General features: G+C 61.5%; 1 protein-coding gene across 3 annotated transcripts in view; it reads right to left on the bottom strand.

Moving 5' to 3' along the window:
- Nucleotides 1-5,553: 5,553 nt before the first annotated feature.
- The window catches only part of HDAC5 (histone deacetylase 5), a 130,627-nt gene continuing 120,562 nt past the window's right edge, over nt 5,554-15,618 (bottom strand). For all 3 annotated transcript variants that reach the window (XM_075918426.2, XM_075918425.2, XM_075918427.2), the window contains 3 exons: nt 13,702-13,786; nt 13,209-13,362; nt 5,554-11,685 (listed from right to left, as the gene is read on the bottom strand). In XM_075918426.2, coding sequence (XP_075774541.1) covers nt 11,646-11,685; nt 13,209-13,362; nt 13,702-13,786 — 279 coding nt within the window. In that variant the 3' untranslated portion in view covers nt 5,554-11,645. The remainder of the gene's footprint in view (nt 11,686-13,208; nt 13,363-13,701; nt 13,787-15,618) is intronic.

Raw genomic sequence — 15,618 nt, 5'->3', positions numbered from 1 at the left:
GAGGCTGGGGGCGCAGGACCTGGGCGCTTGCAGACACAGGGAGGGAGGAGGCTGGGGGGCGTAGGGCCTGGACGCTTGCAGACACAGGGAGGAGGCTGGAGGGTGCAGGCCTGGGCGCTTGCAGACACAGGGAGGGAGGAGGCTGGGGGCGCAGGGCCTGGGCGCTTGCAGACACAGGGAGGAGGCTGGGGGGCGCAGGGCCTGGGCGCTTGCAGACACAGGGAGGGAGGAGGCTGGGGGGCGCAGGGCCTGGGCGCTTGCAGACAGAGGGAGGAGGCTGGGGGCGCAGGGCCTGGGCGCTTGCAGACACAGGGAGGGAGGAGGCTGGGGGGCGCAGGGCCTGGGCGCTTGCAGACACAGGGAGGGAGGAGGCTGGGGGGGCGCAGGGCCTGGGCGCTTGCAGACACAGGGAGGGAGGAGGCTGGGGGCGCAGGGCGTGGGCGCTTGCAGACACAGGGAGGGAGGAGGCTGGGGGCGCAGGGCCTGGGCGCTTGCAGACACAGGGAGGGAGGAGGCTGGGGGCGCAGGGCCTGGGCGCTTGCAGACACAGGGAGGAGGCTGGGGGGCGCAGGACCTGGGCGCTTGCAGACACAGGGAGGAGGCTGGGGGCGCAGGGCCTGGGCGCTTGCAGACACAGGGAGGGAGGAGGCTGGGGGGCGCAGGGCCTGGGCGCTTGCAGACACAGGGAGGGAGGAGGCTGGGGGGCGCAGGGCCTGGGCGCTTGCAGACACAGGGAGGGAGGAGGCTGGTGGCGCAGGGCCTGGGCGCTTGCAGACACAGGGAGGAGGCTGGGGGGCGCAGGGCCTGGGCGCTTGCAGACACAGGGAGGGAGGAGGCTGGGGGCGCAGGGCCTGGGCGCTTGCAGACACAGGGAGGAGGCTGGGGGGCGCAGGGCCTGGGCGCTTGCAGACACAGGGAGGGAGGAGGCTGGGGGGGCGCAGGGCCTGGGCGCTTGCAGACACAGGGAGGGAGGAGGCTGGGGGCGCAGGGCCTGGTCGCTTGCAGACACAGGGAGGGAGGAGGCTGGGGGGCGCAGGGCCTGGTCGCTTGCAGACACAGGGAGGGAGGAGGCTGGGGGTGCAGGGCCTGGGCGCTTGCAGACACAGGGAGGGAGGAGGCTGGGGGGCGCAGGGCCTGGACGCTTGCAGACACAGGGAGGAGGCTGGGGGGGCACAGGTCCTGGGCGCTTGCAGACAGAGGGAGGGAGGAGGCTGGGGGGCGCAGGGCCTGGGCGCTTGCAGACACAGGGAGGGAGGAGGCTGGGGGCGCAGGGCCTGGGCGCTTGCCGACACAGGGAGGAGGCTGGAGGGCGCAGGGCCTGGACGCTTGCAGACACAGGGAGGGAGGAGGCTGGGGGGCGCAGGGCCTGGGCGCTTACAGACATGGGGAGGAGGCTGGGGGGGCGCAGGGCCTGGGCGCTTGCAGACACAGGGAGGGAGGAGGCTGGGGGGCGCAGGGCCTGGGCGCTTGCAGACACAGGGAGGAGGCTGGGGGGCGCAGGGCCTGGGCGCTTGCAGACACAGGGAGGGAGGAGGCTGGGGGCGCAGGGCCTGAGCGCTTGCAGACACAGGGAGGGAGGAGGCTGGGGGGCGCAGGGCCTGGGCGCTTGCAGACACAGGGAGGAGGCTGGAGGGCGCAGGGCCTGGGCACTTGCAGACACAGGGAGGGAGGAGGCTGGAGGGCGCAGGGCCTGGACGCTTGCAGACACAGGGAGGGAGGAGGCTGGGGGGCGCAGGGCCTGGGCGCTTGCAGACACAGGGAGGGAGGAGGCTGGGGGGCGCAGGGCCTGGGCGCTTGCAGACACAGGGAGGGAGGAGGCTGGGGGCGCAGGGCCTGAGCGCTTGCAGACACAGGGAGGGAGGAGGCTGGGGGGCGCAGGGCCTGGGCGCTTGCAGACACAGGGAGGGAGGAGGCTGGGGGCGCAGGGCCTGGGCGCTTGCAGACACAGGGAGGGAGGAGGCTGGGGGGCGCAGGGCCTGGGCGCTTGCAGACACAGGGAGGGAGGAGGCTGGGGGCGCAGGGCCTGGGCGCTTGCAGACACAGGGAGGAGGCTGGGGGCGCAGGGCCTGGGCGGTTGCAGACACAGGGAGGGAGGAGGCTGGGGGCGCAGGGCCTGGGCGCTTGCAGACAGGGAGGAGGCTGGGGGGCGCAGGACCTGGGCGCTTGCAGACACAGGGAGGAGGCTGGGGGCGCAGGGCCTGGGCGCTTGCAGACACAGGGAGGGAGGAGGCTGGGGGGCGCAGGGCCTGGGCGCTTGCAGACACAGGGAGGGAGGAGGCTGGGGGGCGCATGGCCTGGGCGCTTCTAGACACAGGGAGGGAGGAGGCTGGGGGCGCAGGGCCTGGGCGCTTGCAGACACAGGGAGGGAGGAGGCTGGGGGGCGCAGGGCCTGGGCGCTTGCAGACACAGGGAGGGAGGAGGCTGGGGGGCGCAGGGCCTGGGCGCTTGCAGACACAGGGAGGGAGGAGGCTGGGGGCGCAGGGCCTGGGCGCTTGCAGACACAGGGAGGAGGCTGGGAGCACAGGGCCTGGGCGCTTGCAGACACAGGGAGGGAGGAGGCTGGGGGGCGCAGGGCCTGGGCGCTTGCAGACACAGGGAGGAGGCTGGGGGGCGCAGGGCCTGGGCGCTTGCAGACACAGGGAGGGAGGAGGCTGGGGGGCGCAGGGCCTGGGCGCTTGCAGACACAGGGAGGGAGGAGGCTGGGGGGCGCAGGGCCTGGGCGCTTGCAGACACAGGGAGGAGGCTGGGGGCGCAGGGTCTGGGCGCTTGCAGACACAGGGAGGGAGGAGGCTGGGGGCGCAGGGCCTGGGCGCTTGCAGACACAGGGAGGGAGGAGGCTGGGGGCGCAGGGCCTGGGCGCTTGCAGACACAGGGAGGGAGGAGGCTGGGGGGCGCAGGGCCTGGGCGCTTGCAGACACAGGGAGGGAGGAGGCTGGGGGGCGCAGGGCCTGGGCGCTTGCAGACACAGGGAGGGAGGAGGCTGGGGGCGCAGGGCCTGGGCGCTTGCAGACACAGGGAGGGAGGAGGCTGGGGGGCGCAGGGCCTGGGCGCTTGCAGACACAGGGAGGGAGGAGGCTGGGGGCGCAGGGCCTGGGCGCTTGCAGACACAGGGAGGAGGCTGGGGGACGCAGGGCCTGGGCGCTTGCAGACACAGGGAGGGAGGAGGCTGGGGGGCGCAGGGCCTGGTCGCTTGCAGACACAGGGAGGGAGGCGGCTGGGGGCGCAGGGCCTGGGCGCTTGCAGACACAGGGAGGGAGGAGGCTGGGGGGCGCAGGGCCTGGGCGCTTGCAGACACAGGGAGGAGGCTGGGGGCGCAGGGCCTGGGCGCTTGCAGACAGAGGGAGGGAGGAGGCTGGGAGGCGCAGGGCCTGGGCGCTTGCAGACACAGGGAGGGAGGAGGCTGGGGGCGCAGGGCCTGGGCGCTTGCAGACACAGGGAGGAGGCTGGGGGCGCAGGGCCTGGGCGCTTGCAGACACAGGGAGGGAGGAGGCTGGGGGCGCAGGGCCTGGGCGCTTGCAGACACAGGGAGGAGGTAGCTGTCACCCGGAAGAGAGGGGGTGGTGGCTGCGATCAGACACTGTCCCCCTCTGGGCTGGGTCTGTGCTAGCTGAGCCTAAGCCTCTGTGTGGCTTCTGGGCCCGGTTTCCACGTGACTCGGCCGTGGTGGGGCTGGGCTGGCCACGTGACCTGGCAGCCTGGCTGGGAGCCTGTTCGAAGCCTCTCTGGGGAGGCAGCCAAGGGGGTGACCTGGCCTGCACCTCATCTGCTGGGGCACGTCCCTCAGGCTCTGGCAGGCCACTGCAGTCAGCCGCTCGAGGCCTCAGCCCCTCTCCGAGCCCAGCACAGCCCCCCGGGCAAGGCGGACGGCAGGCGCTGCTCACACTCACTGTTACCCAGCGCCCCAGCCACGCTGGGCAGTGGGAACTGAACCACCACCAGGACCTGCTGAGGCCGGGGTGTCTGAGCCCCCCCCAGCACCCTGCTCCCTCATCCAGCTCCAGCCTCCGCCTCGCCCTCCCGCTCCTCAGGGCGCTGCCTGCAGGGTCACTCGGCCTGCCCCTTGCTCGTGTCTCCGCTCTGCAGGCGCTGCCCTGGGCTGGGTGTTGGCGGCCCGCGTCCCCGAGGAAAGGGAGCTAAGTTTCTACATCGCCACCTCGCTGGCCCTGCTGCTGAGCGCGGCGGGGCTGTACGGGGGCATGCGCGCTCTGGGCACGGACATGGACTGGTGAGTGTCCCTCGGGGACAGGGCCCCTCTGCGCAGCTTCCCCCGGGAGAGACCCAGATCCAGCGTGGCCTGACCGGCCCCGGGACCCCGACACACCCCAGCGGTTCTCCCCGGTCCCCTGGCAGTGCCTTCTGTGGCCTCTCTCCCCTGCCCTCTGCAGGGTGCGGCACCAGACTCCATGTCCCTTGGGCTGAGGGAGGCACCAGGAGGCCAAGTGACCCGAGAGAACCAGGGGGACACCCCCACTCTTACGAGGTGGGCCAGGGGCACTGCCCGAGCCACGCTGCAGCACGCACGGTGCACCCGAGCCAGCATCCCCTTGGTCTGACCCTCAGTAGAGACTGTCTGTCCCCCAGCACCGTGGCTCTGCAGAGTCGCTCCGCTGGCTGCTTTGCTGGCCTGCTTGTCCTCAGCCCCCGGCACTGGCTGCAGGTCCACTCGGCCGCTCCACTGGCCTCCAGCCCCCCGGCACTGGCTCTGCAGGGCCACTCGGCCGCTCCACTGGCCTCCAGCTCCCCGGCACTGGCTGTGCAGGGCCACTCGGCCGCTCCACTGGCCTTCAGCCCCCCGGCACTGGCCGTGCAGGGCCACTCGGCCTCTCCACTGGCCTCCAGCCCCCCGGCACTGGCTCTGCAGGGCCACTCGGCCTCTCCACTGGCCTCCAGCCCCCCGGCACTGGCTGTGCAGGGCCACTCGGCCGCTCCACTGGCCTCCAGCCCCCCGGCACTGGCTGTGCAGGGCCACTCGGCCTCTCCACTGGCCTTCAGCCCCCCGGCACTGGCTGTGCAGGGCCACTCGGCCTCTCCACTGGCCTCCAGCCCCCCGGCACTGGCCGTGCAGGGCCACTCGGCCTCTCCACTGGCCTCCAGCCCCCCGGCACTGGCTGTGCAGGGCCACTCGGCCTCTCCACTGGCCTCCAGCCCCCCGGCACTGGCTGTGCAGGGCCACTCGGCCGCTCCACTGGCCTCCAGCCCCCCAGCACTGGCTGTGCAGGGCCACTCGGATGCTGCACTTGGAATTAAAGGGGTCGCACCTGTTTTTCAGCCCCAGTCTGGTTTTTTTTTTGCTCAACAGAATTTTTTCCCGGTGTTTTTTTTGGAGGGTGGTTCGATAGTTTTTGATAAACCATTTGGCAACCCTACCTGTGAGGTGCTCCTCAGCTCCTTTCTGACAGCGTACAGACACCTTACCGTGGCCAGCACCTCCCCTTTATGCTGCGGGAAACCTTGGAAAAATCCAGCCAGTACTAATCCAATGACTGCTGTGGAGCCCATTTTGGAAAGGCAGACTCCCAAACAGACCCACGCACACCAGCACCGCCAGCAGGATTGCCAGAAACAGTTTTATTTACACAAGGACAAACATCGTAACAGATTACAAAATACTCAACTGAAAACCAGAGCAAGAGCGAGACAGAGAGCAGGGCAAAAACCAGAAAAACCAAACCCTCAGACAGAAACAGCCCCACCCCGGACGGGCATCTGGCAGCCTCCGGGGGACAGGAAAGACAAAACCGGCACAGACCACCCCCACCAACGTAATACTGCCGAGACGGTATGACACGAGGCCAAGGGACACGATCCGCCCGTGAACCAACACGGAGAGGTGGCCAGTGGAGCCATGGCTTGTGTTTGCTTTCTTGTTTTTTGCTAATGACCGAGCAGGACCCTGAAACTGACACCCCTGAAGTGCATCGAGACAGACCGTGGAGGTGGTGGTGATGGCTTGTCACCCTCCCCCAAACAAACTTATTGCCATGACGCAATACAGGGTGACCAAGAAACCACTTTTCTCTCCATTGCATTAAGACTGGAGGGTTTTAGGAGCAGCAAGATGATTATCCCCCTCCACCCCGATCTCTAGACTCAGTGGCGACCCCGTTGGCTTTACTTGGGCAGTGTGGGCTCAGCTGCTTCGATCGAGCGAGCCTGACTGCCGTATCTGTCATTTGCACGAGTGCAAGGGGAGTGGGAAACACACCTGGTGTGTCCCGTAGTGTTTTTCACCCAGCGCAGGCCCTCAAGTTACTGATCAGGAGAAAGTCGACGGGTCTGAGCCAGGCAGCCGTAAGGGGGAAACAGTTTCAGACCAGCTGGCCTGGGGGCTGGCGCCCCTACGGCTGCGAAGACCTGGGCGGGAGTGGGGCATGGGCGAGCCTGAGGCCCTGCCCACACAAACGGAGAGCGGGGTCGTATCACCAGAGCAGGAAGGGAGCAAGCTCTGGGCAGCATTAGCCAAGGGGGGGGCAGGTTCTCCCCCCGCCCAGGAGGCAAGTGCAGTTGCTGCTGCTGTCGGGGGGGGGGGTGAAGGATCGGGCGGCTAGTGGGCGGCTAGTAGGTGCAGCTTGGTTTAAGGAGGGCAATTAAGAGCCAGCTCGATGCTTTCGAGGGGCCCTGTGCCATCTGCAGGCATTAGTGCGATGCTCCTGCATGGGCCCTGAAGCAGAAGAGTGAACCCTGTAAACCCCCTGCCCATGGCTCTGGCCCCAGTGCTGGCCTGGGAAGGGGTTCTAGGCTTGTGGTGGAGCCAGGACCCCTGGGGGCCCTTTCTCCAGTGGGTTGGCCCAGGCGAGCAGCATCTCAGCCACGGTGCTCACAGCCCAGCAGCCTGGCCCGTCCCCCTCTGGACACGGCAGCCCGTTGCTTTGCCACGCCAGAGTTCGGGACAGTGCCCTCGGAGGCAGGGAAAGGCCCTTTTCTTGGGATGGGCTGCAAGGGGCTGGGTGTCCTGGAGGCAGGGAAAGTCTCTGGGAGCCCTGGAGCAGAGTGTCTGCCCAGCCCCCTTGGCACAGCCCCCAGAGTGCTCAGGCTGCCCAGCCCCCTGCAGCCATAGGTTTGCGTCTCAGCCCCCAGGGAGACCCTTCTGGGCCTCCCTTCTCCCTGCTAAAGCCCCTACTCTGGGAATCCCCGCTGGGCCTTTCGTATTTCCTGCGTGGCCAAGAGGCGCTGAGCAGCTGTGCACAGGCAAACTCTGCCACGAGGGGGCCAGCCTGGCAGACAAGGAAAGTTCAGTCCCAAACATCTCCACCAGGAGAGAATCTGGCACAACCCACTGACCTCCTACTGCCCCACACAGCTGCCTGACTGGGCACGGACTATACCGGGGTGGACAGATCAGAACTGAACAGTCAACGCCACCTTGCCTTGGACATCACGTCCCAGCGCTGCTCGGTGCCAGTCAGGGCTGGCCAAAGGTGGATGTGAAGACCCAGACCAGAGCCCCGTGTTGCCTGCTCAGAAAAGATGAACACAAAAGGCTGCATAGCAAACCTGCCATCGCTGGGACCTGCTGTGTAGTTCTACAGTGCACTGCACAACTGGTACCCAGCTGCATAATTCTGCACCACAGTGCAGTGCTGGGACCTGCTGTGTAGTTCTACAGTGCACTGCACAACTGGTACCCAGCTGCATAATTCTGCACCACAGTGCAGTGCTGGGACCTGCTGTGTAGTTCTACAGTGCACTGCACAACTGGTACCCAGCTGCATAATTCTGCACCACAGTGCAGTGCTGGGACCTGCTGTGTAGTTCTACAGTGCACTGCACAACTGGTACCCAGCTGCATAATTCTGCACCACAGTGCAGTGCTGGGACCTGCTGTGTAGTTCTACAGTGCACTGCACAACTGGTACCCGGCTGCATAATTCTGCACCACAGTGCAGTGCTGGGACCTGCTGTGTAGTTCTACAGTGCACTGCACAACTGGTACCCAGCTGCATAATTCTGCACCACAGTGCAGTGCTGGGACCTGCTGTGTAGTTCTACAGTGCACTGCACAACTGGTACCCAGCTGCATAATTCTGCACCACAGTGCAGTGCTGGGACCTGCTGTGTAGTTCTACAGTGCACTGCACAACTGGTACCCGGCTGCATAATTCTGCACCACAGTGCAGTGCTGGGACCTGCTGTGTAGTTCTACAGTGCACTGCACAACTGGTACCCGGCTGCATAATTCTGCACCACAGTGCAGTGCTGGGACCTGCTGTGTAGTTCTACAGTGCACTGCACAACTGGTACCCGGCTGCATAATTCTGCACCACAGTGCAGTGCTGGGACCTGCTGTGTAGTTCTACAGTGCACTGCACAACTGGTACCCGGCTGCATAATTCTGCACCACAGTGCAGTGCTGGGACCTGCTGTGTAGTTCTACAGTGCACTGCACAACTGGTACCCGGCTGCATAATTCTGCACCACAGTGCAGTGCTGGGACCTGCTGTGTAGTTCTACACTGCACTGCACAACTGGTACCCGGCTGCATAATTCTGCACCACAGTGCAGTGCTGGGACCTGCTGTGTAGTTCTACACTGCACTGCATAACTGGCACCCAGTTGCATAATTCTGCACCACAGTGCAGTGCTGGGACCTGCTGCGTAAGTCTACAGTGCACTGTATTGCTGAGTCCCTGCTAAACACGTCTACGCTGCAGTGCATTGCTGGGACTCTGCTGAATACGTCTACACTGCTCCCGCCTTGGCTAGTGCGTCCACACTGCACGGCAAACCGGGGTTTACCATAGCTGGACCCAGGACTTACAGTCAAGCCAACGTGCCCCTTCCGCACTGTGCAGACTCACACTCTGAGACTTCTCACACACCCCACCCCCGGAGCTGGGCTCAGAGCTCGCTGACTCACACCAGACTGATCAGTGCGTGGCCGGTAGCGGGAGTTTGAATCTAGATTTACAGGGCAGTAGACAGACCCACAGTCACTGCTGGCCTGAGCTGCATGTAACCCTATAGCCCTAGATTCACTGCTACACCGACCCAGCTGCCACCGCTGGCTGCCTGAAGAAGCCATCAAGCCAGGGGAACTCAGCTGCCAACAAGCCACCTAGGGCCCTGCCCACTCGGCCTTGAGCAGCTTCGCTAGCGCCTGGCTCCAGAGGCTTTGCATAGCCTGTCCGGCCTGCACCATGCTACAGTCAGTACTAATGACCAGCCCCATGCTGGAGGGAAGAGCTGAGCCGAGGAGCCGGAGAGTCAGAGATGGAAGAACCTGCAGAAGTCCCCGCCACCGTCTCACCCCTCGGGGAGGGTCCATCTCTCTTTGCAGCTTGTCAACCCAACAGCTCTTCCTAGGGTGGGTTCTTACCGATGGGCCAGCCTGGGGAGGCGCAACCCCTGGGGCAGGTCTCAAGGTGAGCAGGCCTGGGGCTGCCCTGGCAGGTTTAGCCTGCTACCGAATGGCAGCTTCTAGTGCTCACTAGTGTGCACTGTGCTGACTTGTCCTAGCTCAGTGTGTGGCACAAGAGACCAGTGGCCGGCTTAGCTCTGGTTCCAGTGGGGGCAGCCTTAGGCCCTGAGAGCACTTTGAATTGCCCCTTCCTCCTGCCTGGGCGTGGAAACAATACGGGAGGAGGAAGGCAAGTAAGACTGAGAACGGGGCCCTGTGCTCAGCCAGCGACTCAGGAATGCAGGGGCTACTGGGGGCACCTCTGCTCTCCATCCTCAGCCTGGGGGCGGGGGAGGCATCTTGCACTGAGCTGCAGGAGTAACCTAGGGAGGGTTGTAGGGGATTCCAGCCTGCTCTATGCAACCTGGGCTATATCCGGGAGGGGAAGGTAGCCCTGTCTGCTTCCCCTGAGCCAGGGAGAGGAAGAGCACTGATGGTCAAGATGATTCCTTGGGGGAAGGCTAAGAGTGGGTCAGATCCTGGGCTCAAGCTGGCCTCAGCAGAGAGGCAGGGATTGCATCTGGGACAAATGCTCCGACCGCTACGGAGGGGCAAACCAGCATCGGAGCAGCCGAGGGGCCGGGTCCTGCGCTCGCCGGATGGCCTCGTTTGTGCAGCACTTGGAGGGAGGCACAGACCCCTCCTGTGCCAATTCCTGGAGGCCAGGGTGAAACGCGCCTGCCGACGGGACATGGCAGCCCCTTGCCGCCCTGCATGGGGCCCAGCACCAGACCTAAGCACCACCACAGCATTGCAGCCCCGTTCACACGGTGCCACCGCCCGCGCCAGGACAAAGCTAAGCCCTGCCCCACAGACTTGTGCTCCCTCGCTCCACAGCCCCAGCCACGCTACGCGGGTGTCTGAGAGGCCACAACAGAAAGGTGAATTCAAAGGGTGAGATTACTCAAGCACCTCAGGGAGCATTAAACCCAAAGGGAACTGTGACCCGGACGGACCTCCGCAGAGTTTTCAACCAAAGAGAAAATACACACGACACGGAGGCTGACATCACCCAAAACTGAGAAATCCTGACACCGAAGAATAATTTAAAACAAAACCACCCAGCTCTGTCCTTGTTGCAAATCTCCGGCCCCGACCACCTGACTTTCCAACGGAAAAGCATGTGCGGTGCAATTAAAAAAATACTATTAAATAATACATCTGTAATAAAATTATATACCTCTGTGTTTTCCTCTTTTAAAGCTAAAATCCTTCTAAGTTCTCTTAGGCTGGTGAAGTAACAGGAAAAGAAAAATATTTTTTTCCTTTTTTTTTTTTCTCTTTTTCATTTTTTTATGAATGGACTGTTTTGTGCACATGAGACAAGAAATCAAATTATTTACAGCGAGACGAGGCTTTGTGAAAACAAAACAAAAAGAACTTCCAGAAAGCATTGGTCGTGAACACGGATGCACAATGGCTCTCTTAATTACAATGAGATTCATTACACAGTGTGTGTGGTACAAGAAGGGAGGGTGGGGAGAGAGGCTGAGTGAGAATCAAACTAAAGGCATGACTCTCCCCATATATATATATATATATATATATATGTAGCGCTCCCTCAGAAATGGTAACTCAAAAGAGTAAAATGAAAATCACAGGGAAATTAAGGCATTAAAAAAATGACTTAATTAAAGGCACGAATATTTCTCCTCCTCCAGGGACCATCCTCCATTAGAATTCAGAGTCACTTACGTCTCAGAAACACTTAAATACAATTGACAGAAAGATGGATTCGGGTGTGAAGGGTTTTTTTAGAAAAAGAAAGAAAGCGACAGAGCTTGGATTTCGGTGTGAGCGAACGAGGGGAACAAGAAAAGAAGAGAGAGGGAGAGGAAACAGGACGGGCGTTGCTGCTGGGATTTGAAATCTCCTGGGTCGTAGTGCGTCTCCTCTCTCCCGAACACAGAGCAGAAAGGACCCAAAGTAAAACAGTTTCTCGTTGGCTGCTACCGTGTGTCGCTCGAAGGGAAGGACGATGAAGAAACAAGACAGGAGAGAAGGAAATAAAAACCAACCAAACCCGTGACTCCCAAAGGTGCGGGGACAAGAGTGAGATGCTGGCGGGCTCAGCTGGTTGGAGACGGACACAATCACACACACCGCTTTGTTGTGGAGTCGAGTGTGACTTTTTTTCTTCTCTTTTTAATAGAAAAAATCTTTTTTTTGTTTTTGTTTTTTGGGGAATGAAATCACAAATGACCAAAAAACCCACAAAAAAGTGACAGCTACACGACGGCTTGGCACTTCACAGAACTGGGTCTGCCTCCATCGGCTCGTCCACTTGTCTAAAGCAAAGAGAGACACTGGCTGTTAACGGGCGAGGGGCACCGATCTCAGGCTGGGGTCCAGGAACCCATAGTTCCTGGCATTCAGCTCATGCAATGGGAGCCTCGGCTGTCCAAAGAACCCAGCCCCCAGTTAGGTACCTAACTAAAGGCCTGATTCTCAAAGTCCTCAGCACCCTGCAACTGAAGTGGTGACAGGGATGACAGCTCAGCCCCCAGCCTGCTGGAAAACGGGTCCCTCTAGCAAAGGGGTGAGGTTTGGGTGACGCGTGGTGATAAGTAGCTGTATCTGCTGACTGTCCATGCGTCTGTCTGGGCTCCGTGATCGGGCGCCCTTTGGGACAGGGATTGTCTACGGACGATAGGTGTACAGCCCCTAGTGCAGTGTTTCTTAAACTTTTTAAGACCAAGGAACACCAAACAATAATTTTTTTTATGAGGAACACCAAGGATTTTTTGTTGAGAAAAAAAAAAAAAGGGTCCGGGGGGAAGTTATTGAGAAAAAGAAGGTCACCTGCCCCTTTAAGGGCAGCCATTTTGAACTCTGTTGTTCTCCGTGGCACAGCAGTTTAAGAAACACTGCCCTAGAGTCACAAATAAGGAGCTGAGCCAGGCACAGGGAAACGGGGCTCCACTGGGCATTCGCATGATTTCACCAGTCTTGGGAGCGGCCCTCAAACGCAGCCCAAGAGCGCGGAGCTTTGCTCCCCCTGCCCCGACAGCGGAGCCCTGCTTGCAACCAGCCAAAGCTCCACCAACCCCAGTCCCGCATCCTGCATGGGGGTCTGCAGTGTGACAAACTGGGGCTGACCCTCCCTTGAGGGCAGGCTGGAGTCTGACACACAGAGGGAGACGGGGCGCAGGAGGGCGCAGATCAGACCCTAGGGCGCTTGGCTGCTGGGGCACGCTTCCGCCACAGCCTGGAAGATTTCAGCTCGTGGTCTTGGGGCACCCATGTTATTAGTCACTAGTGAGTGGCCAGAGGCAACCGGATCCCACAGATTCCCTGTTCCAAGGGGCCTCCCCTCAGCCAGAGCTCCCCAGGCCCAGAGCCGTATGTGGGCAAGCACAGGTGGGAAACAGCTGGATGTGCCCAGGAGAAATGCACGTGCCCAGCGGGGCAGTGCAGCAGCCGTGAGATGCACTGGCAGGGTCACACTGCAGTGAGCTGGCCGAATCGATCCGTTCAGCTCCATTGCCCTCTACTAGACGGGGCAGAAGTGGTTAATTCGGGGTCTTAAGCCCTGCACAGCTGTGGTCTCCCAGGGACGGCCCTTTAGCTCAGGGGCCAGTTGTGTGGATGCAGGAGGCTCTGAGCTCTATCCCCTCCTGCCACTGACAAGTTCAGAGCCAGACCCAGACCCAGACTCGAGCTCCCCCCCCAGCAAACACGTGACCAGAGCGTGGCCTAGTGAGCCAGCTGAGGGCAGCCCACGGACACGTCCTGCGGGGATACACAGGAGGAGGCTAATGCAGGCGTGAGGGTCGATATGCCCCGGGTGACACGAGAAGAAGAGCCGTACCTGGGGCTGCAGTCCGTGCTTCCTTGTTCAGTATCGACCGAGAGCAATGCCATGGCGCTCACTGTCTCTGCCTCCACCGCCTCGCCCTCCTGCGCCTCCCGCAAGGAGCAGCTGACCACCGAGGCGCAACGCTTCACAGAACTCCAGTGTTTGCCTGCAGCCGCCACGAGCCAGTTACTAGGGGCCTGATAAGCCCACTCTGACAGCCCACTTCGGAGCTCCCCGCCCGCTCCTGCTGGGGCTGGCAGAGATGGGAACAACCCTTCCACAGCCAGCGCTCCCGCCCCACCCCTGCAGCACCCCCTGCTGAGAGAACAGCTAAAGCCTCCTCGTGCTGTGACCCTTCTCCACCCCTTGCTCCGGCGGCCACTGTGTGCATCAGGGACTTGCTTTTACCAGCCCCTGTGAAATTCTGCCCAGAGGTGAAACCAATGGACGTCAGCTGCAGGGATTCCTCCAGCCCTCCCCCGTCCAGCCCCCTACCTTCACTTACTCTGGATTTCAATGACCTTCTCCAGCGTGGTCACCGCATTTACATTTGGCTTTTGCTGCAGGAGAGCTTGATCCAGGGGGTCCAGCTGTGAGAGGGGGTGGGAGAGAGCAGAGTCTCTGACAGAGTCGGAAGCATACTCTGTACAATCCCCCCTTGCATCAGTCAGTTCTACCTCCCTCAAGACGCTCTCCCCTTCTTGCATTATTATAACACAACACCATCATGTAAGAGCCACACCAGTAAGAGATGGACCCCACCCTGGGGCCGGGATGGACTGTGGATCTGACAGAAGCCCTCTAGGGAGGGCTTTTCCCATTGGCCTCAGTTTCCTCCTGGTAAAGCCCATGGATCAGGGGGCTCCGTAAGGGCGGGTGGGCCCCGCCTGCATGACTCCCGGAGCAGGCTTGGGACCACTGTTCCCCAATGGCCCCTTCCTGGCAGCATGCTGGGAGGAGTCTCATCGCTCCAGTCTCATTGCTGGCTAAGGGCGCTGTTCTCTTTTTTGTATGTCCCTCCCTGCCAATGGGGGTTGCCAGTTTCACATGCAGTTCTAGTCAGTGTCACAGGGTCTGGTCTGTTCCCTGGCTAACCCTAAGCTCAGGCCAGTATCTTTCACCCATACTCCCCTGAATGAAGACTTGTTAGCTCAGACCCATCCTCGAGAGACTAAACCATCCTGTGCCAACAGCAAGCTGGGCATGGAAGAGATGGCGGGGCCAGGTGCCAGAGACTCCTGCCTTGGCAGGGGACTGATCAGGTGAGAGATTCCCAGAAGATCCCTGGAGGCAAGCCCCACCCCTTGTGGAGAGAGAGGGGAGCCAATCTGACCAGGGGGAATCCTTCCTGGCCCCACATCTGGGGCTCAGGGTGACCCTGACCGTGTATACCCAGACAGGTAACTTGCTCTCTGGCCCCACCGCCCTGTCGTATCACCAATGCTTCAGGGAAAGGCAAACCCCTCCGGGCCACCCAGAGTACAGGCCAAGACTCGGTCTGAATCGGTAAAGGCTGGTTGGCGCTGATGCCAGGGCAGGGTAAATGCAGCCACCCCTTCCCGTGCCTTTTGCCCGCAGGGCTTGGGCGTCACTGGCTCGGCAGCTGCCACAGGCCTGCTCTCTCTCTGGGAATCTCTGCCTAGCCTCAAAGTCTTGGCAAGGCAGAGGATCCGCAGACAGGTCTGCAAGGGGGAGGAGGAAAACGAGGCCTCAGCAAGACCCATTCTATGGGGGGGTAGGGGGGACTGCCCGAGAGTGGGGGCCTGTCCAGCTCACTGACCCCTCAAAAAATGAAAACTACTGTAAAAGAAAAAGCTGACAAAAAGGAAAAGAAAGGTGAGAAAAATGGATTTTTCCATTAAAATTAAAACAACCAACTAAGCCAAATGTTGCCATGCCAGGGCCCAGAGGGAGAGCGCGAGAGAAGAGAGGGAGCCAGAAGCCATCTCTGTTTCACTGTGTTCCCAGCGCCCCCGTTCTGCAAGCGCGCCCCTCTTCCTGCGCTGCGTCTGTGCAGCAGCTAGCACCACGAGGGCCCAGCCGATGTCCTGCCCACTGCTCCGGTCAGGAGCACCATGTTAAAGCAAACCACAAGACAGAGGACTGGCCAGATAGCGTCCACAACTAGGCTTTCGGGCCCTGGCCTGTATCGCAGGCACCTCCCAGTTTGCTCTCTGGGGCCTGGCCGTCTCTCTGTTTTGTGATTGCACAATACGGTTGGGGCCTGCGTGCTGGGTATTAATGCTATTTATTATATTTACTTCGCTGGGGACATAAGAACAGGGCACATGGTGGGGCGCGCACTTACCCCAATAGCATAGTCGGGGTCACTAAAATCAGTATGCCTGCTCTTTAGGGAAAGCGCCCTCACTAATAAATATAAGCTGGGTTACCATAAACAACCGCTTGCCTGCCTACGTCC

The sequence above is a fragment of the Pelodiscus sinensis genome, chromosome 29 (assembly GCF_052426305.1).
Source record: "Pelodiscus sinensis isolate ZL-2025 chromosome 29, ASM5242630v1, whole genome shotgun sequence".
Lineage (NCBI taxonomy): Eukaryota > Metazoa > Chordata > Testudines > Trionychidae > Pelodiscus > Pelodiscus sinensis.
This window is presented reverse-complemented; position numbering and strand designations above follow the sequence as displayed.